At 57.6% G+C, this 25,507-nt stretch overlaps 1 protein-coding gene across 1 annotated transcript in view; it reads left to right on the forward strand.

Annotated features, from left to right (window-relative positions):
- The window catches only part of POLR2A (RNA polymerase II subunit A), a 29,930-nt gene extending 4,992 nt beyond the window's left edge, over positions 1–24,938 (forward strand). The window contains exons 7-29 of the mRNA XM_071420088.1: positions 674–894; positions 2,220–2,352; positions 3,432–3,556; positions 4,934–5,144; positions 6,112–6,321; positions 7,111–7,279; positions 7,995–8,089; positions 8,883–9,086; positions 9,846–10,068; positions 10,771–10,954; positions 11,954–12,125; positions 12,882–12,987; positions 14,095–14,300; positions 15,065–15,289; positions 15,949–16,195; positions 16,778–16,878; positions 16,968–17,072; positions 17,408–17,590; positions 18,752–18,955; positions 20,012–20,198; positions 21,464–21,577; positions 22,501–22,650; positions 23,679–24,938. Coding sequence (XP_071276189.1) covers positions 674–894; positions 2,220–2,352; positions 3,432–3,556; positions 4,934–5,144; positions 6,112–6,321; positions 7,111–7,279; positions 7,995–8,089; positions 8,883–9,086; positions 9,846–10,068; positions 10,771–10,954; positions 11,954–12,125; positions 12,882–12,987; positions 14,095–14,300; positions 15,065–15,289; positions 15,949–16,195; positions 16,778–16,878; positions 16,968–17,072; positions 17,408–17,590; positions 18,752–18,955; positions 20,012–20,198; positions 21,464–21,577; positions 22,501–22,650; positions 23,679–24,835 — 4,932 coding nt within the window. The 3' untranslated portion in view covers positions 24,836–24,938. The remainder of the gene's footprint in view (positions 1–673; positions 895–2,219; positions 2,353–3,431; positions 3,557–4,933; positions 5,145–6,111; positions 6,322–7,110; positions 7,280–7,994; positions 8,090–8,882; positions 9,087–9,845; positions 10,069–10,770; positions 10,955–11,953; positions 12,126–12,881; positions 12,988–14,094; positions 14,301–15,064; positions 15,290–15,948; positions 16,196–16,777; positions 16,879–16,967; positions 17,073–17,407; positions 17,591–18,751; positions 18,956–20,011; positions 20,199–21,463; positions 21,578–22,500; positions 22,651–23,678) is intronic.
- Positions 24,939–25,507: the final 569 nt, after the last annotated feature.

A 25,507-nucleotide genomic window follows, 5' to 3' on the forward strand; every position in this document is an offset into this window, starting at 1 on the left:
GTGCCCAGGGTCACTGAGGGGTTTGGGGGGTCACTGAGAGGTTTTGGGGGGTCACTGAGGGCTTTTGGGGGTCACTGAAGGGGTTTTGGGGGTCACTGAGAGGTTTTGGGGGGTCACAGAGGGGTTTTGGGGTGACACAAGTTGAGGGGACATTCAGGTGGTGGCCCCAAGTCATGGCCATGGACGTCAAATGGTTCCAGGTCAACGTGGCCACCATGGTGGACATGGAGCTGCCCAGGGTCACTGAGGGCTTTTGGGGGTCACTGAGAGGTTTTGGGGGTCACAGAGAGGTTTTACGGGGTCACAAAGGGGTTGTGGGGGGTCACAGAAGGATTTTGGGGTGTCCCAGATGGGACAGAAAGGGGACAAGCAGGGACAGAGCCCAAAGTCCCAACAGGAGCTGGGGACATCCCCGGGAGGGATCAATTCACGCCCCCTGATGGATTCTGGATTTTTGGGATGATTTTGGGGTTTCCAACCCTCCTGACCCCCCAATTTCTCCTCCCTCAGTCCATGCAGAGTTTGGGGGATCCCCTAAATGTGTTTTGCCCCCCAAAACCCCTCCCTGAACCTCCACAAGAACCCAGGGTGATCAGTTCATGTCCCCTCTGATGGATTCTGGATTTTTGGGGTGGTTTTTGGGGTCCTGACCCCCCAATTTCTCCTCGCCCAGGCCATGCAGAAGTCGGGGCGCCCCCTGAAGTCCCTGAAGCAGCGGCTGAAGGGGAAGGAGGGTCGGGTTCGGGGCAACCTCATGGGGAAACGCGTGGACTTCTCTGCCCGCACCGTCATCACCCCCGACCCCAACCTGGCCATCGACCAGGTGGGCGTCCCCCGCTCCATCGCGGCCAACATGACCTTCGCCGAGATCGTCACGCCCTTCAACATCGACAGGTGGGCTTGGGGATGGATTCATGGGGTTTGGGATGGATTTATGGAGGTTTGGGATGGATTTATGGGGTTTGTAGGGGATTTGGGATGGATTTAGGGAGGTTTGGGCTGGGAGGTTCCTTGCTCTATCACCACCAACGTGACCTTCGCCGAGGTCGTCACCCCCTTCAACATCGACAGGTGGGGCTCATAGGGGGTTCATGGGCTTCGGAGGGGATTTAGGGGGTTTGTAGGGGATTTGGGATGGATTTATGGAGGTTTGGGATGGATTTATGGAGGTTTGGGATGGATTTAGCGAGGTTTGGGATGGATTTATGGAGGTTTGGGATGGATTTATGGAGGTTTGGAATGGATTTATGGAGGTTTGAGGTGGATTTATGGAGGTTTGTAGGGGATTTGGGATGGATTTAGGGAGGTTTGGGATGGATTTATGGGGTTTGGGATGGATTTATGGAGGTTTAGGGTGATTCAGGAGAGTTTGGGGGGTTTGGTGTTGGTGTTCCTCACTCCGTTGCCACCAACGCGACCTTTGGTGAGATCATCACCCCCTTCAACATCGACAGGTGGGGTTTGTAGGGGATTTATGGGGTTTGTAGAGAATTTATGGGGTTTGTAGGGGATTTATGGGGTTTGTAGGGAATTTATGGGGTTTTGAGGTGGATTTATGGGGTTTTGAGGTGGATTTATGGGGTTTTGAGGTGGATTTATGGGGTTTGTAGGAGATTTATGGGGTTTGTAGGGAATTTATGGGGTTTGTAGGAGATTTATGGGGTTTGTAGGGGATTTATGGGGTTTGGGTTGGATTTATGGGGTTTGTAGGGGATTTATGGGGTTTTGAGGTGGATTTATGGGGTTTGAGGATGGATTTGTGGGGTTTTGGGATGGGTATCCCTTGTTCCATCACTGTAACCTTTGGTGAGGTTGTCACCTCCACCAGTGGCTGGAGGAGTTTGGGGAGGATCTGGTGAACTTTGGGGCAGATTTTGGGGTGTTTAGGGTGAATTTGGGGAAGTGTCTGGTGTGGTTGGAGGAGTCAGGGAGATTTAAGGGTTAAATCAAAGGGATTTGGGGGCTATTTGAGGGATTTTAGGACAAACCTGGGGCAGTTTTGGGATGATTTAGGGAGCTTTGGGGTCGTTTTGGGGTTTGGGGTGGACACAAGGATATTGGGGGAGGAGGATTAGGATTATTTTAAACAGATCCCAATAACCCAAAACCACCCCAAACACCCTCTAAACCCCACTGCTCCTTCTCCAGCTGACTCTGAGAGTTGTGGGGTGACTCCCAGAGCCCCAAAATCCCCTAAACTGACCCCAAACCCCGCCCAGGCTGCAGGAGCTGGTGCGCAGGGGGAACAGTCAGTACCCGGGGGCCAAGTACATCATCAGGGACAACGGGGACAGGATCGACCTCCGCTTCCACCCCAAACCCAGCGACCTCCACCTGCAGATCGGATACAAGGTCGGCACCCCAAAAAACCCAAATCTGGCAAGGACACCAAAAACCCAAACACGGGAGGGACCCCAAAATCCGGGAGGGACACCAAAAACCCAAATCTGGCAGGGACTCCAAAAACCCAAACACGGGAGGGACCCCAAAAACCCGGGAGGGACCCCAAAAACCCAAACACGGGAGGGACCCCAAAACCCGGGCATGGACACCAAAAACCCAAAACCCAGGCAGGGACACCAAAAACCCAACCCAGGAGGGACCCCAAAATCCGGGAGGGACCCCAAAAAAACCAAACCCGGCAGGGACACCAAAAACCCAAAACCCTGGCAGGGACCCCAAAGAACCCAAACCCGGCAGGGACCCCAAAAACCCAAAACCCAGGCTGGGACCCCAAAACCCGGGCATGGACACCAAAAACCCAAACACGGGAGGGACCCCTAAAACCCAAACACGGGAAGGACCCCAAAAACCCAAACACGGGAGGGACCCCAAAAACCCCAAATCTGGGGAGGGATCCCAAAACCCCAAATCCAGGAGGGACCCCAAAAAACCCAAAACCCGGGCAGGGATCTTAAAATCAACAGCGGGATCCCAAAAATCTCAGGGACCCCAAAATCAACAGTGGGACCCCAAAAATCTGAGGGACCCCAAAAATCTGGGGGACACCAAAAGGTGGATGTGGAACCCACACAGAGGGGGGGGATTGGTGGTTTTGGGGTTTAGGGGTCTGGATTTGGGGTTCAAAGTTGTGGGGTTGGAGGTGAATCCCTGATTTTGGGGTTCAGTCCCTGATTTTGAGGTTCAGAGCTCTGGATTTGGGGTCAGTCCCTGATTTTGGGGTTCAAATTCTGATTTTTGGGGTTCACAGCTCAAGATTTGGGGCTCAGTCTCTGATTTTGGGGTTCCCAATTCCAGATTTGGGGTTGAATCCACAATTTTGGGGTTCAGCACCACCAGGGAGGGAATTTAACCCCAAACCCCTCGTTCTCCTCACTCTGACCCCAGATTTTAGGGGAAAGATGCAGATTTTGGGGTGTCCTCCCCCATTTTTGGGGTGTCCCCCTGACTTTGGGGGGCTTTGGGGACAGGTGGAGCGTCACATGTGCGACGGGGACATCGTCATCTTCAACCGGCAGCCCACGCTGCACAAGATGTCCATGATGGGCCACAGGGTCAGGATCCTGCCCTGGTCCACCTTCCGTCTGAACCTGAGGTAAAACACCCAAAAAACCCCAAAATTAACCCCAAAATTAACCCAAAATCCTGCCCTGGTCCACCTTCCGTCTGAACCTGAGGTAAAATGCCCCAAAAACCCCAAAATTAACCCCAAAATTAACCCCAAAATCAACCCCAAATCCTGCCCTGGTCCACCGTCCATCTGAACCTGAGGTAGAACAACCAAAAACCCCAAAATTAACCCCAAAACTCCAAAATTAACCCCAAAAAACCCAAAATTCACCCCAAATCCTGCCCTGGTCCACCTTGTGTGGTGAGATGAATCCATCCTTGGTGTGTCCCCGATGTCCCCATGATGTCCCCAATGTCCCCTCAGCGTCACCACTCCCTACAACGCCGACTTTGACCGCGACGAGATGAACCTGCCCCATGTCCCCACAATGTCCCCAATGTCCCCGTGTCCCCAATGTCCCTGAGATCCATGATGTCCTCATGATGTCCCCATGATGTCCCCATGATGTCCCCATGATGTCCCCTCAGTGTCACCACGCCCTACAATGCCGACTTTGACGGCGACGAGATGAACCTGCCCCATGTCCCCACAGTGTCCCCAATGTCCCTGAGATCCCAGATGTCCCAATGTCCCTGAGATCCCAGATGTCCCCATGATGTCCCCATGATGTCCCCGATGTCCCCTCAGTGTCACCACGCCCTACAACGCCGACTTTGACGGCGATGAGATGAACCTGCCCCATGTCCCCACAATGTCCCCAATGTCCCCGTGTCCCTAATGTCCCAGTGTCCCCATGATGTCCCCAATGTCCCCTCAGTGTCACCACGCCCTACAACGTGACGAGATGAACCTGCCCCATGTCCCTGCCATGTCCCCAATGTCCCCATGATGTCCCCGATGTCCCCTCAGCGTCACCACTCCCTACAACGCCGACTTTGACGGTGACGAGATGAACCTGCCCCATGTCCCCACAATGTCCCCAATGTCCCCATGATGTCCCCATGATGTCCCCTCAGCGTCACCACTCCCTACAACGCTGACTTTGATGGTGACGAGATGAACCTGCCCCATGTCCCCACAATGTCCCCGTGTCCCCAATGTCCCCGTGTCCCCAATGTCCCCACGATGTCCCCATGATGTCCCCTCAGTGTCACCACGCCCTACAACGTGACGAGATGAACCTGCCCCATGTCCCTGCCATGTCCCCAATGTCCCCATGATGTCCCCGATGTCCCCTCAGCGTCACCACGCCCTACAACGCCGACTTTGACGGTGACGAGATGAACCTGCCCCATGTCCCCAATATCCCAAATGTCCCTGAGGTCCCAGATGTCCCCATCATGTCCCAATGTCCTCCCATGTCCCCAATGTCCCCATGATGTCCCCATGATGTCCCCTCAGCGTCACCACGCCCTACAACGCTGACTTTGATGGTGACGAGATGAACCTGCACCTGCCGCAGTCTCTGGAGACGCGGGCGGAGATCCAGGAGCTGGCCATGGTGCCCAGGATGATCGTCACCCCCCAGAGCAACCGGCCCGTCATGGGCATCGTGCAGGACACGCTGACGGCCGTGCGCAAGTTCACCAAGAGGGACGTCTTCCTCGAGAGGGTCCGTCCTGGGGCCACCTCGGGGTCACCTGGGGGTTTGAGGAGGAGCTGGGGTGGTTTGAGGTCATTCATGGTGGTTTTGGGGTGGTTTGAGGTCATTTAGGGCAGATGTTTGAGGTGGGACACGCTGACGGCCGTGCGCAAGGTCACCAAGAGGGACGTGTTCCTCAAGAGGGTCCATCTGGGGCCATCTTGGGGGTTTGAGGAGGAGTTGGGGTGATTTAGGGTTGGTTTGAGGTGACTTAGGGTTGGTTTGAGGTGGTTTATGGTGGTTTTGGGGTGGTTTGAGGTGATTTAGGGCAGGTGTCTGAGGTGGGACACGCTGATGGCCACGGACAAGGTCACCAAGAGGGACGTGTTCCTTGAGAGGGTCCGTCTGGGGCCACCTCGGGGTCATCTTGGGGCTTTGAGGAGGAATTGGGGTGGTTTGGGGTGATTTATGGTGGTTTTGGGGTGGTTTGAGGTGTTTTAGGGTTGGTTTGGGGTGGTTTGAGGTGATTTAGGGCAGATATTTGAGGTGGGACACGCTGATGGCCACGTGCAAGGTCACCAAGAGGGACATCTCTCCTGAGAGGGTCTGGTTCGGGGCGATTTTGGGGACTTTTAGGGCACTTTCAGGATGTTTTGGGATCTCTGTGGGGTTTTCTTGATGGATGACATCTTTGAGATGTCCCTCAGGGTCAGGTGATGGAACCTGCTGATGTTCCTGTCCACGTGGGACGGGAAGGTGCCCCAGCCGGCCATCCTGAAGGAGATTTTGGGGCATTTTTAGGATGTTTTGGGTTCTCTGTGGGTTCTCCTGGATTGATGACAGTTTTGGGGTGTCCCTCAGGGTCAGGTGATGGAAACTGCTGATGTTCCTGTCCATGTGGGACGGGGATTTTGGGCGGGTTTGGGACATCTTTGAGGTATTTTGGGTTCTCCATGGTGTTCTCCTGGATTGATGACAGTTTTGGGGTGTCCCTCAGGGCGAGGTGATGAACCTGCTGATGTTCCTGTCCACGTGGGACGGGAAGGTGCCCCAGCCGGCCATCCTGAAGCCGCGGCCGCTCTGGACAGGCAAGCAGATCTTCTCCCTGATCATCCCTGGCCACATCAACTGCATCCGCACCCACAGCACCCACCCCGACGACGAGGACAGCGGCCCCTACAAGCACATCTCGCCCGGGGACACCAAGGTGGGGCCTGGCAGGAGCTCCAGGGCGGCTTGGTGGGATCTGAGGGGGCTTTGGGGTGGTTTGATGGGGCTTTGGTGGGATCTGAGGGAGCTTTGATTGGTTTGGTGGGGTTTTGGTGGGATCTGAGGGGGCTTTGGGGTGGTTTGGTGGGGTTTTGGTGGGATCTGAGGGGGCTTTGGTTGGTTTGATGGGGCTTTGGTGGGATCTGAGGGAGCTTTGGTGGGATCTGAGGAAGCTTTGCTTGGTTTGGTGGGGCTTTGGTGGGATCTGAGGGAGCTTTGGTTGGTTTGATGGACCTTTGGTGGGATCTGAGGGAGCTTTGGTTGGTTTGGTGGGGCTTTGGTGGGATCTGAGGGGGCTTTGGTGGGATCTGATGGTCTTTGGTGGGATCTGAGGGAGTTTGGGGTGGTTTGATGGGGCTTTGGTGGGATCTGAGGGGGCTTTGGGGTGGTTTGATGGGGCTTTGGTGGGATCTCAGGGAGCTTTGGTTGGTTTGATGGGCCTTTGGTGGGATCTGAGGGAGTTTGGGGTGGTTTGGTGGGGTTTTGGTGGGATCTGAGGGGGCTTTGGTGGGATCTGAGGGAGCTTTAGGTTGTTTTGATGGACCTTTGGTGGGATCTGAGGGGCCTTTGGTGGGATCTGAGGGAGCTTTGGTGGGACTTGCTCTGGTCTAGGAGGACTTTGTAGACTTTGAGGTGACCTGGGGTGGGTTTTGGGTTGCTCCAGGTGAGTTTTGGGATTTTATTTTGGATCTTGGAGGTCCTGACCTGATTCCTTGGACATCCCCAGGTGATCGTGGAGAACGGGGAGCTCATCATGGGCATCCTCTGCAAGAAGTCCCTGGGGACATCGGCCGGGTCCCTGGTGCACATCTCCTACCTGGAGATGGGCCACGACACCACGCGCCTCTTCTACAGCAACATCCAGACCGTCATCAACAACTGGCTGCTCATCGAGGGTCAGCGTGCTCCTGGGGCTGGGACCTTCCTGGTGCCATCTCAGGGGGGTTTGGTCACCTTGGGATCTTCTCAGATCCCAGCCTGGTGGAGGCCTGGAGCTCCTGGACCCCATTCTTGATGTCCTGGTGGTCCTTGGACTCTGATTTTGGGACTGGAGGGACCTGGTGGGACTGGGAACCTTCCTGGTGCCATCTCAGGGGGGTTTGGTCACCTTGGGATCTTCTCAGATCCCAGCCTGGTGGAGCTCTGGGCCTCTTGGACCCCATTCTTGAGGTCCTGGTGGTTCTTGGACCCTTTTTATGGGGACTGGTGGGGCTAGGAACTTTCTTGGTGGCATCTCAGGGGGGTTTGGTCACCTTGGGATCTTCTCAGATCCCAACTTGGTGGAGCTCTGGGCCTCTTGGACCTCGTTCTTGAGGTCCTGGTGGTTCTTGGACCCTTTTTATGGGGACTGGTGGGGCTGGGGACCTTCTTGGTGGCATCTCAGGGGGGTTTGGTCACCCAGGGATCTTCTCAGATCCCAACTTGGTGGAGCTCTGGGCCTCTTGGACCTCGTTCTTGAGGTCCTGGTGGTCCTTGGACTCTGATTTTGGGACTGAAGGGACCTGGTGGGACTGGGAACCTTCTTGGTGGCATCTCAGGGGGGTTTGGTCACCCGGGGACCTTCTCAGATCCCACCTTGGTGGAGCCCTGAACCCCAAATGTCCCCTCCAGGTCACACCATCGGCATCGGGGACTCCATCGCCGACGCCAAGACCTACCAGGACATCCAGAACACCATCAAGAAGGCCAAGCAGGACGTCATCGAGGTGGGGCTTGGGGAGGTTCCTGCAGCATCTCAGGAGGTTCAGGGTGGTTCCTGCAGGATCTCAGGAGGTTCAGGATGGTTCCTGAAGGATCTCAGGGGGTTTGGGGCAGTTCCTGCAGGATCTCAGGAGGTTCAGGATGGTTCCTGCAGGATCTCAGGGGGTTTTGGGTTGGTTCTTGGAGGATCTCAGGAGGTTTGGGGAGGTTCCTGTGGAGTTTTTAGGATTTTTTTGAGGTTCTCAGGTGGTTTTGGGCACCAGGAGGTCCAAGACCAACATGTCCCAGGTTTGGAGGGGGCCCAGAAGTTCTTGAGGTGCTCCATACGGGTTTGGGGCAGTTCCTGGAGGATCTCAGGGGGTTTGGGGCAGTTCCTGGAGGATTTCATGAGGTTCTGGGTGGTTCCTGGAGGATCTCAAGAGGTTCTGGTTGGTTCCTGGAGGATCTCAGCAGGTTCTGGGTGGTTCCTGGAGGATCTCAGGAGGGTTTCTGGTGGTTCCTGTGGAGTTTTTTGGGGTTTTTTTAGGTTCTCAGGTGGTTTTGGGCACCAGGAGGTTCCAAAAGGTCTTGGGGTGCTCCTTATTGGATTTGGGGTGGTTCCTGGAGGATCTCAGCAGGTTTTGGTTGGTTCCTGGAGGATCTCACGAGGTTTTGGTTGGTTCCTGGAGGATCTCACGAGGTTTCTGGTGGTTCCTGTGGAGTTTTTTGGGCTTTTTTGAAGTTCTCAGCTGGTTTTGGCCACCAGGAGGATTCAGGACAGCCCTGTGACCATTCTGGGGTGGCTTTTGGCATCTCCAGGTGATCGAGAAGGCCCACAACAACGAGCTGGAGCCCACCCCGGGCAACACCTTGCGCCAGACCTTCGAGAACCAGGTGAACCGGATCCTCAACGACGCCCGTGACAAGACCGGCTCCTCTGCCCAGAAGTCCCTGTCCGAGTACAACAACTTCAAGTCCATGGTGGTCTCGGGGGCCAAGGGCTCCAAGATCAACATCTCCCAGGTTTGGGGGGGCTCCAGAAGGTCTTGGGGGGCTTCTGGGTGGGGTTTTGGTTGGTTCCTGGAGGATCTCATGGGGTATGAGCAGTTTCTGGAGGATCTCAGGGGGCTTGAGGTGGTTCCTGCAGGACCTCAAGAGGTTTGAGGTGGTTCCTGGAGGATCTCATGGGGTTTGAGGTGGTTCCTGGAGGATCTCAGGGGGTTTGAGGTGGTTCCTGGAGGATCTCAGGGGGTTTGAGGTGGTTCCTGCAGCATCTCAGGAGGCTTGGGGCAGTTCCTGGAGGATCTCAGAAGGTTTAAGGTATTTCTGAAGAACCTCATGAAGTTTAGGGCAGTTCCTGGAGGATCTCATGGGGTTTGGAGCAGTTCCTGGAGGATCTCATGGGGTTTGTGGTGGTTCCTGGAGGATCTCATGGGGTTTGAGGTAGTTCCTGCAGGATCTCATGGGGTTTGAGGTGGTTCCTGGAGGATCTCAGGGGGTTTGAGGTGGTTCCTGGAGGATCTCATGGGGTTTGAGGTAGTTCCTGCAGGATCTCATGGGGTTTGTGGTGGTTCCTGGAGGATCTCAGGGGGTTTGTGGTGGTTCCTGGAGGATCTCATGGGGCTTGGAGCAGTTCCTGGAGGATCTCATGGGGCTTGGAGCAGTTCCTGGAGGATCTCTTGGACTTTTGGGTGGTTCCTTTGGATTCCCATGGAGTTCTTTTGGGATTTTCTTGCTCCCTGAGACGATTTTGAGTCGTGTCCCCACCCGCTGTCCCCTCAGGTGATCGCGGTGGTGGGACAGCAGAACGTGGAGGGCAAGCGGATCCCGTTCGGCTTCAAGCACCGGACGCTGCCGCACTTCATCAAGGACGACTACGGCCCCGAGAGCCGCGGCTTCGTGGAGAACTCCTACCTGGCCGGCCTCACGCCCACCGAGTTCTTCTTCCACGCCATGGGTGGCCGAGAGGGCCTCATCGACACGGCCGTCAAAACGGCCGAGACCGGTCAGTGTCCCCAGGATGTCCCCGTGGGGCTGGTGGGAACCCAAAACTTCAACCCAAGGGATCTTCAGGAAACCAAAAATGCCAGAGTGGAAACGCTGAGGGGATCAAACCCTCCCTAGATGGCTCCAGGATCTCCAAACCCTCCCTAGATGCCTCCAGGATCCTCAAACCCTCCTCAGATGCCTTTTGAAGACCCCAAACCCATCCCAGATACCTCCTAGGGACCTCCAGGATCCCCAAACCCTCCACAGATGCCTCCAGGATCCCCAAACCCATCCCAGATGCTTCCTGGGGACCTCCAGGATCCCCAGATCCTCCCCAGATGCCTCCTGGAGATCCCAAATCCTCCCTAGATGGCTCCTGGAGATCCCAAACCCTCCCTAGATGGCTCCTGGAGATCCCAAACCCTCCACAGATGCCTCCTGGAGATCCCAAACCCTCCCTAGATGCCTTCTGGAGACCCAAACCCTCCCCAGATGCCTCCAAACCCTCCCCAGATGCTTCCTGGGGACCTCCAGGATCCCCAGATCCATCCCAGATGCCTTCAGGAGCCCCAAACCCTCCCCAGATGCCTCCAAACCTTCCCCAGATGCCTCCAGGAGCCCCAAACCCTCCCCAGATGCCTCCAAACCCTCCCCAGCTGCCCTCTGGAGACCCCCAACCCCATCCCAGATGCCTCCAAGGACCCCTCCCACCCCTCAGGGTACATCCAGCGGCGCCTGATCAAGTCCATGGAGTCGGTGATGGTCAAGTACGACGCCACGGTCAGGAACTCCATCAACCAGGTGGTGCAGCTGCGCTACGGCGAGGACGGGCTGGCCGGGGAGAGCGTCGAGTTCCAGAACCTGGCCACCCTCAAACCCTCCAACAAGGCCTTCGAGAAGAAGTGAGGACCAGGGGTGGGACAGCGGGGACATGGCCAAGGGCAGGGCGTGGCCAGGGGTGGGGTCGTTCTGGGAGTTGGGGACACCTTGAGGTCTTCAAAGGAGTTGGGGACATCTTGGGGTCTTCAAATGGGAGGTGGGGACATCTTGGGGTCTTCATAGGAGTTGGGGACATCTTGGGGTCTTCATAGGAGTTGGGGACATCTTGAGGTGTTCAAAGGAGTTGGGGACACCTTTAGGTTCTCAAAGGAGTTGGGGACATCTTGAGGTCTTCAGAGGAGTTGGGGACATCTTGGGGTCTTCAAATGGGAGTTGGGGTCTTCAGGTGGCTCCTTCCAAGGTTTCAGACCCATCTTGAGGTCCCCAAGAGTTCCAGAACCTGGCCACCCTCAAAGCCTCCAACAAGGCCTTCGAGAAGAAGTGAGGACCAGGGGTGGGACAGCGGGGACATGGCCAAGGGCAGGGTGTGGTCAGGGGTGGGGTCATCCTGGGAGTTGGGGACATCTTGGGGTCTTCAGAGGAGTTGGGGACATCTTGGGGTCTTCAAAGGAGTTGGGGACATCTTGAGGTGTTCAAAGGAGTTGGGGACATCTTGGGGTCTTCAAATGGGAGTTGGGGACATCTTGAGGTTCTCAAAGGACTTGGGGACATCTTGAGGTCTTCAAATGGGAGTTGGGGTCTTCAGGTGGCTCCTTCCAAGGTTTCAGACCCATCTTGATGTCCCCAAGTGGCTCCTTCCAGAAGTTGGGGACATTTTGGGCTCCAGCCCAACCTGGGTGACATTTTGATGTCCCCAACCTCTTCCACCCCAAACCAGGACCCACCTTGGTGTCCCCAACCTTCTCCTCCCAAACTTTGGTCACGTTTTGGTGTCCTCAACCTTCTCCTACCCGACCTGGACCAACATTTCTGGTGTCCCCAAGCCCCGTCCAGGCTGCCCTGGAGGTGTGTCCCCTTTGGTGTCCCCTGGGTGTCCCTGAGGTGTCCCCGTGTCCCGCCAGGTTCAAGTTTGACTACACCAACGAGCGGGCGCTGCGCCGGACGCTGCAGGAGGAGCTGGTCAAGGACATCCTGTCCAACGCCCACATCCAGAACGAGCTGGAGCGCGAGTTCGACCGCATGCGCGAGGACAGGGAGGTCCTCAGGGTCATCTTCCCCACCGGGGACAGCAAGGTGACACCAAAACCCACCCCAGAAACACCCGGGGCGCACCAAAACCCCACTGAGATCCACCAAAACCCCACTGAGATCCCTCAAAACCCCACTGAGATCCACCAAACCCCACTGAGATCCCTCAAAACCCAACTGAGATCCCCCAAAACCCCACTGAGATCCACCAAAACCCCACTGAGATCCACCAAAACCCCATCGAGATACCCCAAAACCCAACCGAGATCCCCCAAACCCCACCAAGTTCCCCCAAAACCCCACTGAGATCCCTCAAAACCCAACTGAGATCCACCAAACCCCACCCAGATACCCCAAAACCCCAAATTCCACCAAGGACATCCCAAAACCTCCTTGAAATCCAACCAGGACACCCCAAAATCCAACTCAGGTGCCCCATTTTGGGGGTTCTTCCCCCATTTTTGGGTTTCTTCCTCATTTTTGGGGTTCTTCACCCATTTTTGGGGTTCTTCCCCCGTTTTTGGGGTCCTGACCCCATTTTTGGGGTTCTTCACCCATTTTTGGGGTTCTTCCCCCATTTTTGGGTTTCTTCCCCATTTTTGGGGTTCTTCACCCATTTTTGGGGTTCTTTCCCTGTTTTTGGGGTCCTGACCCTGTTTTTGGGGTCCTGACCCCATTTTTGGGTTTCTGGCCCTGTTTTGGGGGTTCTTTTCCCATTTTTTTGGGTTCTTCCCCCATTTTTGGGTTTCTGGCCCCATTTTTGGGGTCCTGACCCCATTTTTGGGGCTCCTGTCCCCACAGGTGGTGCTCCCCTGTAACCTGCTCCGCATGATCTGGAACGCGCAGAAGATTTTCCACATCAACTCCCGGCTGCCCTCGGACCTGCACCCGGTCAAGGTGGTGGAGGGTGAGTGGGGCCTGGCCCTGCTGGGGCCCCTCAGGAAGGTTCTGGAGATCCTTGGGTCCTTCAAGAAGGTTCTGGAGCTCCTTGGGTCCCTCAGGAAGCTGTGATGGGTTTGGAGATGTTCTAGAAGGTTCCTCAGGAAGCTGTGATGGGTTTGGGGTCCCTCAGGAAGGTTCTGGAGGTCCTTGAGTCCTTCAAGAAGGTTCTGGAGGCCTTCAGGATGGGTCTGGGGTCTCTCAGGAAGGTTTTGGAGATCCTTGGGTCCCTCAGGAAGCTGTGATGGGTTTGGAGATGGTCTAGAAGGTTCCTCAGGAGCATTTTGGAGATCTTTGAGTCCCTCAGGAAGGTGTGATGGGTTTGGGGTCCCTCAGGAAGGTTCTGGAGATCCTTGAGTCCCTCAGGAAGCTGTGATGGGTTTGGAGATGGTCTAGAAGGTTCCTCAGGAGCGTTTTGGAGATCTTTGAGTCCCACAGGAAGGTTCTGGAGATCTTTTGAGTTCCTCAGGAAGCTGTGATGAGTTTGGGGATGGTCTGGAAGGTTCCTCAGGAAGCTGTGATGGGTTTGGGGTCCCTCAGGAAGGTTCTGGAGATCCTTGAGTCCCCCAGGAAGGTTCTGGAGATCTTTTGAGTCCCTCAGGAAGCTGTGATGGGATTGGGGTCCCTCAGGAAAGTTCTAGAGGTCCTTGAGTCCCTCAGGAAGGTTCTGGAGGTCCTTGAGTCCCTCAGGAAGCTGTGATGGGTTTGGGGTCCCTCAGGAAGGTTCTGGAGATCCTTGAGTCCCTCAGGAAGCTGTGATGGGTTTGGAGATGGTCTAGAAGGTTCCTCAGGAGCGTTTTGGAGATCTTTGAGTCCCACAGGAAGGTTCTGGAGATCTTTTGAGTTCCTCAGGAAGCTGTGATGAGTTTGGGGATGGTCTGGAAGGTTCCTCAGGAAGCTGTGATGGGTTTGGGGTCCCTCAGGAAGGTTTTGGAGATCCTTGGGTCCCTCAGGAAGCTGTGATGGGTTTGGAGATGCTCTGGAAGGTTCCTCAGGAAGCTGTGATGACTTTGAGGACCCCCAGGGAGGTCCTGGCCACCCTCAGGACCCCCGTGTGACCGCGCTGTCCCCTCAGGGGTGAAGGAGCTGAGCCGCAAGCTGGTGATCGTCAACGGGGAGGACCCCCTGAGCCGGCAGGCGCAGGAGAACGCGACGCTGCTCTTCAACATCCACCTGCGCTCCACGCTCTGCAGCCGCCGCATGGTGGAGGAGTTCCGGCTCAGCGGGGAGGCCTTCGACTGGCTGCTGGGCGAGATCGAGTCCAAGTTCAACCAGGCCATCGTGAGTGGGGAATTGGGGTCATTCCTGGGGGATTTGAGGGGGTTTGGGGTCAGTGTTTGGGGGTTTTGGTTGGGTTTAGGGTCAGGGTTTGGGGTCAGATCTGGAGGCGCCTTGGGTTGGCTGCTGGGCGAGATCGAGTCCAAGTTCAACCAGGCCATCGTGAGTGGGGAATTGGGGTCATTCCTGGGGGTTTGGGGTCATTTCCGGGGGGTTTGGGGTCATTGTGGAGGGTTTGGGGTCAGGGTTTGGGGTCAGTGTTTGGGGGGTTTGGGTGGGTTTGGGGTCAGTGTTTGGGTTACCTTCGACTGGCTGCTGGGCGAGATCGAGTCCAAGTTCAACCAGGCCATCGTGAGTGGGGAATTGGGGGGTTTGGGATCATTCCTGGGGGGTTTGGGGTCATATCCAGGGGATTTGGGGTCACTTCTGGAGGTACTTTGGGTTGGCTGCTGGGCGAGATGGAGTCCAAATTCAACCAGGCCATCGTGAGTGGGGGGTTTGGGGTCACTCTGGGCTTTGGTGACCCCACTGTGACACTGCTGTCCCCTCAGGCCCACCCTGGGGAGATGGTTTGGGGTCACTCTGGGGTTTGGTGACGCTCTCCTGCCCCCGTGTCCCCTCAGGCCCACCCTGGGGAGATGGTTTGGGGTCCCAGTGGGGTTTGGTGACGCTCTCCTGTCCCCGTGTCCCCTCAGGCCCACCCTGGGGAGATGGTTTGGGGTCACTCTGGGGTTTGGTGACGCTCTCCTGTCCCCGTGTCCCCTCAGGCCCACCCTGGGGAGATGGTGGGCGCGCTGGCCGCGCAGTCCCTGGGCGAGCCGGCCACGCAGATGACCCTCAACACCTTCCACTACGCGGGGGTGTCGGCCAAGAACGTCACGCTGGGCGTGCCCCGCCTCAAGGAGCTCATCAACATCTCCAAGAAGCCCAAGACGCCGTCGCTCACCGTGTTCCTGCTGGGCCAGAGCGCCCGCGACGCCGAGCGCGCCAAGGTGGCACCGGGGGACGCGCTGGGGACAGCAGATGGGCTGGGCTGGGGGGGGGTGGCCCCGTGGGGTTGTGTCCCCACAGCCCTGAGGTGGCTCCGTGGCTTCGTGTCCCTGTGGTGGCTCCGTGGGTTGGTGTCCCCATGGTGTCCCGGTGGTGGCCCTGTGGGTTTGTGTGACCTCCTTGTCCCCACAGCCCTGTGGTGGATCCATGGCTTTGTGTCCTCCTGGTGACCCTGAGGCTTTGTGTCCCCTCTGTGTCCCCATGTCCCCAGTGTCCCCAATGTCCCTCTGTCCCCTGACTCCCCCATGTCCTCCATGTCCCCAGTGTCCTTTGACTTGTCCCCAATGTCCCCTGACTGTCCCCAACATCCCCAGGACATCCTGTGCCGCCTGGAGCACACCACACTCCCCATGTCCCCATATCCCCAATGTCCCCAATGTCCCCAGTGTCCCCTGACTGTCCCCAGTGTCCCCAATGTCCCCAGTGTCCCCTGACTGTCCCCAATGTTCTCCGTGTCCCCAATGTCCCCAATGTTCTCTGTGTCCCCAATGTCCCCTGACTGTCCCCACATCCCCAGGACATCCTGTGCCGCCTGGAGCACACCACACTCCCCATGTCCACCATGTCCCCAGTGTCCCCTGACTGTCCCCAATGTCCCCAGGACATCCTGTGCCGCCTGGAGCACACCACGCTGCGCAAGGTGACGGCCAACACCGCCATCTACTACGACCCCAACCCCCAGAGCACGGTGGTGGCCGAGGACCAGGAGTGGGTCAACGTCTACTACGAGATGCCCGACTTCGACGTCAGCCGCATCTCGCCGTGGCTGCTGCGCGTCGAGCTCGACCGCAAGCACATGACCGACCGCAAGCTGACCATGGAGCAGATCGCCGAGAAGATCAACGCCGGTGGGTGGGCCGGGCTTTGGGGGGGCTTTGGGGGACCTGGAGGGGGTTTGGGGGGACCTGGATGAGGTTTGAGGGCGTCTGAGCAACTTCTGAGGGATGACCTGGATGAGGTTTGAGGGCGTCTGAGCAACTTCTGAGGGATCTGGAGAGGGTTTGGGGTGACCTGGATGAGGTTTGAGGGCGTCTGAGCAACTTCTGAGGGACCTGGAGAGGGTTTGGGGTGACCTGGATGAGGTTTGAGGGTGTCTGAGCAGCTTTTGAGATACCTGAGGGTGATTTGAGGTGGTCTGGATGAGGTTTGAGGGTGTCTGAGCAGCTTTTAGGGGACCTGGAGGAGGTTTGAGGTGACTTGGATGAGGTTTGAGGGTATCTGAGGAGCTTTTTGAGGATCTTGAAGGCATCTGAGAGCTCTCCAAGGAGTTCTGGAGGAGCTTTGGTGGTTCCTGGCAGATCTTTGAGCTCTCCAAGGAGTTCTGGAGGAGCTTTGGTGGTTCCTGGCAGATCCTTGAGGACACCCCCGAGGTCCCTTGGGTGCCGTGACCTCGGAGGTGACCCTGTCCCCACCCCGTGTCCCCCTGCCAGGCTTTGGTGACGACCTCAACTGCATCTTCAACGACGACAACGCCGAGAAGCTGGTGCTGCGCATCCGCATCATGAACAGCGACGAGAACAAGATGCAGGAGGTGGGCGGGGACCTGGGGCCACCTCAGGGGACACCTCAGGGGACACCTGGCATGGCCTGGGCCTCACCCGTGCCCCGCCGTGTCCCCAGGAGGAGGAGGTGGTGGACAAGATGGACGACGACGTCTTCCTGCGCTGCATCGAGTCCAACATGCTGACGGACATGACCCTGCAGGGCATCGAGCAGATCAGCAAGGTGGGGACACCTGGGGGGCCTGGGGACACCTGGAGGGGCTTGGGGACACCTGGAGGGATCCATGAAAGGATGGGAGGTCCCCAGAGATACCATGGTGACCTTTAGGAGGTTCCAGGAGACCTTTAGAAGGTCCAGGATGGTCCCTGGTAACACCTGTGGGCACTGGGAAGGTCTTTGGGTACCACCAGGTGCTCTGAGGGTTCAGGATCTCCCGGGTGGAGCTTGAGGAGCATCAGGAGCTCTCCATGGAGACTTTTAGGTGGTTCCAAAAGATCTTTAGAAGATCAGGGACACCCGTGGTGACACCGTGGTGACACCTGTCCCCACCTGCCCAGGTGTACATGCACCTGCCACAGACGGACAACAAGAAGAAGATCATCATCACCGAGGACGGGGAGTTCAAGGCTCTCCAGGAGTGGATCCTGGAGACCGACGGCGTCAGCCTCATGCGGGTGCTGAGCGAGAAGGACGTGGACCCCGTGCGCACCACGTCCAACGACATCGTGGAGATCTTCACCGTGAGTCACCTGGGCTGGGACACCTGGGTTGGGGTTTGAGGGTCCTCATGGTGGAGATCTCCATTGACATTGTGGAGATCTTCACCGTGAGTCACCTGGGCTGGGAGGGACACACCTGGGCTGGGGTTTGAGGAACATCTGGGTGCTTGTGGTGGAGATCTTCTCCATGAGTCACCTGGGCTGGGACACACCTGGGCTGGGGTTTGAGGGTCATCATGGTCCTCGTGGTGCATGATCTCCAACGACATCATGGAGATCTTCACCGTGAGTCACCTGGGTTGGGGTTTGAGGAACATCTGGGTCCTCATGGTGGAGATCTTCTCCATGAGTCACCTGGGACAGGGACACCTGGTTTGGGGTTTGAGGAACATCTGGATCCTCATGGTGGGGATCTTCACTGTGAGTCACCTGGGCTGAGGACACACTGGGGTGTGAGGGACACCTGAGTCCCCAGGTGATGGGACCCCCAGATTTTGGGACTCATGGATCCCTGGATTTTGGGGATTCCCACCTCCTGGGTTTGGAGATTCCCACCCCCAGATTTGGGGATTCCCACCCCCTGGATTTTGGGGATTTCCACCCTCTGGATTTTGGGATTTGTAGATTCCTGGATTTTGAGATTTCCCACCCCCAGATTTGGGAATTCCCACTCCCTGGATTTTGGGATTTCCCAATCTCCTGGGTTTGAGAATTCTCACCCCCTGGATTTTAGGATTTGTGGATCCCTGGAGTTTGAGGATTTCCCACCCCCAGATTTGGGAATTCCCACTCCCTGGATTTTGGGATTTCCCAATCTCCTGGGTTTGAGAATTCTCACCCCCTGGATTTTAGGATTTGTGGATCCCTGGAGTTTGAGGATTTCCCACCCCCTGGATTTTGGGATTTCCCAGCCCCCGTATTTGGGGATTCCCACCCCCTGGATTTTGGGATTCGTGGATCCCTGGAGTTTGAGGATTCTCACCCCCTGGATTTTAGGATTTGTGGATTTCTGGATTTTGGGTATTTCCCACCCCCTGGATTTTGGGATTTACCACCCCCTGGATTTTGGGGATTCCCACCCCCTGGATTTTGGGATTCGTGGGTCCCTGGAGTTTGAGGATTCTCACCCCCTGGATTTTGGGATTTGTGGATTTCTGGATTTTGGGATTTGTGTTCCCGCAGGTTCTGGGGATCGAGGCGGTGCGGAAGGCGCTGGAGCGGGAGCTCTACCACGTCATCTCCTTCGACGGCTCCTACGTCAACTACCGGCACCTGGCGCTGCTGTGCGACACCATGACCTCGAGGGGACACCTGATGGCCATCACCCGGCACGGCGTCAACCGCCAGGACACCGGGCCCCTCATGAAGTGTTCGTTTGAGGAGACGGTGAGGGGACAGCGGGGACAATGGGGACAATGGGGACAACGGGGTTTGGGAATGGGGATTGGGGTTTGGGGTTTGGGGTTTGGGAACCGCCAGGACACCGGGCCCCTCATGAAGTGTTCGTTTGAGGAGACGGTGAGGGGACAACGGGGACAATTGGGTGGGAATGGGGTGGGAATGGGGATTTGGGAATGGGGATTTGGGAATGGCCAGGACACCGGGCCTCTCATGAAGTGCTCCTTTGAGGAGACGGTGAGGGGACAACGGGGACAATGGGGACAACGGGGACAATGGGGGCAATGGGGTGGGAATGGAGATTTGGGAATGGCCAGGACACTGGGCCCCTCATGAAGTGCTCCTTCGAGGAGACAGTGAGGGGACAGCGGGGACAATGGGGACAATGGGGACAATGGGGTGGGAATGGGGATTGGGGTTTGGGGTTTGGGAACGGAGATTGGGGTTTGGGAATGGCCAGGACACCGGGCCCCTCATGAAGTGCTCCTTCGAGGAGATGGTGTGGGGACAATGGGGACAATGGGGTGGGAATGGGGATTTGGGAGTGGCCAGGACACTGGGCCAGGACACATGAAGTGTTCCTTCGAGGAGACGGTGAGGGGACAGCGAGGACAATGGGGACAATGGGGACAATGGGGTGGGAATGGGGATTGGGGTGTGGGAACTGCCAGGACACCGGGCCCCTCATGAAGTGTTCGTTTGAGGAGACGGTGAGGGGATAACGGGGACAATGGGGTGGGAATGGGGTTGGAGATTGGGGTGGGAATGGGGAGTGGGAGTGGGAATGGGGTTTGAGGGCTGGGAATGGGGGATTAGAGTGGGAGCAGGGATTGGGGTGGGAATGCAGATTGGGGTGAGCATTAGGATGGGAATGGGGTGTGGGGTCTGGGGTGGGAACGGGGATGGCAATGGGTCGGGAATAGGGTTTGGCTGGGGGCTGGGAATGGGGAATTCTGCGCACGTTTCCCAGGATTTGGGGCTCTAGAAGCACACGGAAAGGTTGAAGCTGATTTTGGGGTGTGTCCCCTCCCCATCCCAACTCAGGTGGACGTCCTGATGGAGGCAGCTGCCCACGGGGAGAGCGACCCCATGAAGGGCGTGTCCGAGAACATCATGCTGGGCCAGCTGGCCCCGGCCGGCACCGGCTGCTTCGACCTCCTGCTGGACGCCGAGAAGTGCAAGCACGGCATGGAGATCCCCAGCGCCCTGCCCGGCCTCGGCGTCGGCGGCCGTGAGTCCCCAAAACCCTGGGGACAACCCCAGAAACGCTGGGGACAAACCCCGGGAAAATGGGGACAGCCCCTGGGAAAATGGGGACAACCCCTGGGAAAATGGGGACAGCCCCTGGGAAAATGGGGACAACCCCTGGGAAAATGGGGACAACCCCAGAAATGCTGGGGACAGGCCCCGGGAAAATGGGGACAACCCCGGGAAAATGGGGACAAACCCTGGGAAAATGGGGACAACCCCAGGAAAATTGGGACAACCCCCAAGGAAATTGGGACAACCCCTGGGAAAATGGGGACAACCCTGGGAAAATTGGGACAACCCCATGAAAATTGGGGACAACCCTGAGAAAATGGGGACAACCCCAGGAAAATTGGGACAACCCCGGGAAAGTGGTGCCACCCCTTGGAATGGTGGCCAGGTTCCTCCAGGAGCAGCTGGGGACGCCCCAAGGGTGGTGGCACAAGGACCTTCAAGGTCGTGGTGGTCATTGGCCAGTTCTGGTGTCCCCTGGCAAGAGGGGACAACCTCAGGTTTTGGGGTCCGCGCAGATTTTGGGGTGCCTTGGGACTGGATCCTACGAGGGAAGAGTTGGGGGGACACCTCAAGGGTGGCACAAAGACCCCCAGTGTCACCATGACCACCTCCGTGTCCCAGCTTTGGTCACCTGGTGTCCCCCAGATGTTGATGTTCCCCCCAATGCTGATGTCCCCAGATTTTGGTGTCCCACCAGTGCTGATGTCCCCATATTTTAATGTCCCCTCAGTGTTGATGTCCCCATATTTTGGTGTCCCCTCCCCATATTTTGGTGTCCCTCAGATGTCGATGTCCCCATATTTTGGTGTCCCCCCAGTGTTGATGTCCCCATATTTTGATGTCCCCATATTTTGGTGTTCCCTCCCCATATTTTGGTGTCCCCTCAATGCTGATGTCCCCATACTTTGGTGTCCCCTCCCCATATTTTGGTGTCCCCCAGTGTTAATGACCCCATATTTTGGTATCCCCTCAATGTTGATGTCCCCCAGTGCGGATGTCCCCATATTTTGGTGTCCCCATATTTTGGTGTCCCCTCAATGTTGATGTCCCCATATTTTAATGTCCCCTCAGATGTCGATGTCCCCATATTTTGCTGTCCCCCCCAATGCTGATGTCCCCATATTTTGCTGTCCCCCCCAATCTTGATGTCCCCATATTTTGCTGTCCCCCCGGTTTTGTTGTCCCCCAGTTTTGGTGTCCCCCTGACCCCTTTCTCTCTCTCTCTCCCCACAGCCACCGGGATGTTCTTCGGCTCGGCCCCCAGCCCCATGGGGGGGATGTCCCCGGCCATGACCCCCTGGAACCAGGGGGCCACCCCGGCCTACGGAGCCTGGTCCCCCAGCGTGGGTGCGTGGGGCACTGGGAGGGACTGGGAGGGACTGGGAGGGGTCTGGGATGGACTGGGAGGGGTCTGGGATGGACTGGGAGGGACTGGGATGGCCTGGGAGGGGTCTGGGGTAAAATGGGGGTCACTGGGATGGCTCTGGGGGGGATTTTGGGGTGTCCTGGGGTGTGTTGGGGATGATGAGAGGTCCCCCTGACCCCCATTTCCCCCACAGGCAGCGGGATGGGGCCGGGTTGTGTTTGGGGCTGGTTTTGGGGTCCTGGACTGGTTTTGGGGTCCCAGATTGTGTTTAAAGCTGGTTTTGGGGTCCCCCTGACCCCCATTTCCCCCCACAGGCAGTGGGATGACCCCAGGTGGGGCTGGGTTGTGTTTGGGGCTGGTTTTGGGATCCTGGGCTGGTTTTGGGGTCCCCCTGACCCCCATTTCCCCCACAGGCAGCGGGATGGGGCCAGGTTGTGTTTGGGGCTGGTTTGGGGGTCCTGGGCTGTGTTTGGGGCTGGTTTTGGGGTGCTGGGCTGGTTTTGGGGTCCTGGGCTGGTTTTGGGGCTGGTTTTGGGGTCCTGGGCTGTATTTGGGGCTGGTTTTGGGGTCCCCCTGACCCCCATTTCCCCCACAGGCAGCGGGATGGGGCCGGGTTGTGTTTGGGGCTGGTTTTGGGGTCCTGGGCTGTATTTGGGGCTGGTTTTGGGGTCCCCCTGACCCCCATTTCCCCCACAGGCAGCAGGATGGGGCCGGGTTGTGTTTGGGGCTGGTTTTGGGGTCCTGGGCTGGTTTTGGGTCCCCCTGACCCCCATTTCCCCCCACAGGCAGCAGGATGACCCCGGGCGGGGCCGGGCTGTGTTTGGGGCTGGTTTTGGGGTCCTGGGCTGGTTTTGGGGTCCCAGGCTGATTTTGGTGTCCCCCTGACCCCCATTTCCCCCCACAGGCAGCGGGATGACCCCGGGCGGGGCCGGGTTCTCCCCCAGCGCCGCCTCCGACGCCTCCGGGTTCAGCCCCGGTTACTCCCCAGCCTGGTCACCCACGCCCGGCTCGCCGGGGTCACCCGGGCCCTCCAGCCCCTACATCCCCTCCCCCGGTGAGTACAGCCCCAAAACCACCCCAAAACACCCTGAAATAGCCCCAAAACACCCTGAAATAACCCCAAAACACCCTGAAATAACCCCAAAACAACCTAAATAACCCCAAAACACCCTGAAATAGCCCCAAAACACCCTGAAATAACCCCAAAACACCCTGAAATAACCCCAAAATACCCTGAAATAACCCCAAAATACCCATAAGGTACCGTGTAACCTCCAACAACCCCAAAACACACTGAAACACTCCAAACACCCCAAAATACCCTAAAATACCCTTGGAATGACCCAAAATACCTCTAAAATAGCCTGTAACACCTAACAACACCCAAAACACACTGAAACACCTCAAACACCCTGTAACACCCTAAAATAACACTAAAACACCCATAAAACACCCTGTAACCACTAACAAAAACCCAAAACACACTGAAACACCTCAAACAGGCTGTAATACCCTAAAACACCCCTAAAATAACAGGAAATAACCCAAAACTCTCAGAGAGCACCCTGTGACTTGTGACAATACCCTGAACACCCTAAAACACACTAAAATACCCCTAAAATAACCTCAAATAATGCAAAACATCCATGAAACACCCTGTAACCCCTAACAACACCCAAAACACACTGAAACATCCCAAAATGCCCCTAAAATAATGGGAAATAACCCAAAATGTCCCTAAAATAACAGGAAATAACCCAAAACTCTCAGAGAGCTCCCTGTAGCTTGTGACAATACCCTGAACACCCTAAAACACCCTAAAATAGCCTCAAATAATCCAAAACACCCTGTAACGTGTAACAACACCCCAAAACAGCCCCACAACACCCGAACGACACCTCAAAGAGACCCCCCCAACACCACGAACAACCCCACAACACCCACACGACCCCAAAACACACTGCAACATCCCAAAACAGCCCCACAACACCCGAACACCACCTCAAAGGGCCTCACAACCCTCTCCAACACCCCAACCCCCCCTCCCAACACCCTCCTGACCCCCGTGTCCCCTCTCCGCAGGCGGGGCCATGTCCCCCAGCTACAGCCCGACGTCCCCCGCCTACGAGCCGCGGTCGCCGGGGGGCTACACCCCACAGAGCCCCAGCTACAGCCCCACCTCACCCAGCTACAGCCCCACCTCACCCAGCTACAGCCCCACCTCGCCCAACTACAGCCCCACCTCGCCCAGCTACAGCCCCACCTCTCCCAGTTACAGCCCGACCTCGCCCAGTTACAGCCCGACCTCGCCCAGCTACAGCCCCACGTCCCCGAGCTACAGCCCCACCTCGCCCAGTTACAGCCCCACCTCGCCGAGCTACAGCCCGACCTCGCCCAGCTACAGCCCCACGTCCCCCAGCTACAGCCCCACTTCTCCCAGCTACAGCCCCACCTCGCCGAGCTACAGCCCCACCTCTCCCAGTTACAGCCCCACCTCCCCCAGTTACAGCCCCACCTCTCCCAGTTACAGCCCCACCTCGCCCAGCTACAGCCCCACCTCGCCCAACTACAGCCCCACCAGCCCCAACTACACCCCGACGTCGCCCAGTTACAGCCCCACCTCGCCCAGTTACAGCCCCACCAGCCCCAACTACACCCCGACCTCTCCCAACTACAGCCCCACCTCTCCCAGCTACAGCCCCACTTCCCCCAGTTACAGCCCCACCTCTCCCAGTTACAGCCCGTCCAGCCCCCGCTACACCCCGCAGTCGCCCACCTACACCCCCAGCAGCCCCAGCTACAGCCCCAGCAGCCCCAGCTACAGCCCCACGTCCCCCAAGTACACCCCGACCAGCCCCAGCTACAGCCCCAGCTCCCCCGAGTACACCCCGACCTCGCCCAAGTACAGCCCCACCTCGCCCAAGTACAGCCCCACGTCCCCCAAGTACAGCCCCACCTCGCCCACCTACAGCCCCACCACGCCCAAGTACAGCCCCACCTCGCCCACCTACAGCCCCACCTCACCCGTCTACACCCCGACGTCGCCCAAGTACAGCCCCACCTCGCCCACCTACAGCCCCACGTCGCCCAAGTACAGCCCGACGTCGCCCACCTACAGCCCCACCTCGCCCAAGGGCTCCACGTACAGCCCCACGTCCCCCGGCTACAGCCCCACGTCGCCCACCTACAGCCTCACCAGCCCGGCCATCAGCCCCGACGACAGCGACGACGACAACTGAGGGCTCCGCCTGTGGGGACGGGGGTGGGACCCCCCAAAAAACACCCCCAGGCCATGGGGGTGACCCCCAGATCCATGTGGGGATGGAGGTGTCACCCCCACCCTCTCAAAAACCCCACATGGATACGGGGTCGGGGTTGTTGTCACCCCCAAACCCCTCAGGCCATGGGGGTGACCCCAAAGTTGATTTGGGGACGGGGTTGTTGTCACCCCCAAAACCCCACATGGATACGGGGTCGGGGTTGTCACCTCCCAAACCCCCAAATTCTGATGGGGTCGGGGTTATTGTCACCCCCAAACCCCACAGGCCGTGGGGGTGACCCCAAAATTTCCACAGGAACGGCGGCGTCACCCCCTCAGAGCCCCCCACTGAAATGGGGCTGGGGGCATCACCCCCAAGAGCCAAAAACCCAGGACAGGTCATGGGGGTGACACCCGAATTTCCATGGGAACGGGGTTGTCACCCCACAAACCCCAATTCCCAATGGTGATGGGGTTGTCACCCCCAAATGGGGCTGGGGTTGTCACCCCCAAACCCCAAAATTCCAGTGGGGACAGGGCTGTTGTCACCCCCCAGGTCCCCACAGACTGTTGGGGTCACCCTGAAATTGGGGTGACACCAAAGGGTGGTGGTGGTGGTGGTGAAATTTGGGGTCACCCCTGAAGTTGGAGG

This window comes from Agelaius tricolor, unplaced genomic scaffold (assembly GCF_023055355.1).
Source record: "Agelaius tricolor isolate 1412-34295 unplaced genomic scaffold, bAgeTri1.0.p SCAF_125, whole genome shotgun sequence".
NCBI classification, from domain to species: Eukaryota; Metazoa; Chordata; class Aves; order Passeriformes; family Icteridae; genus Agelaius; species Agelaius tricolor.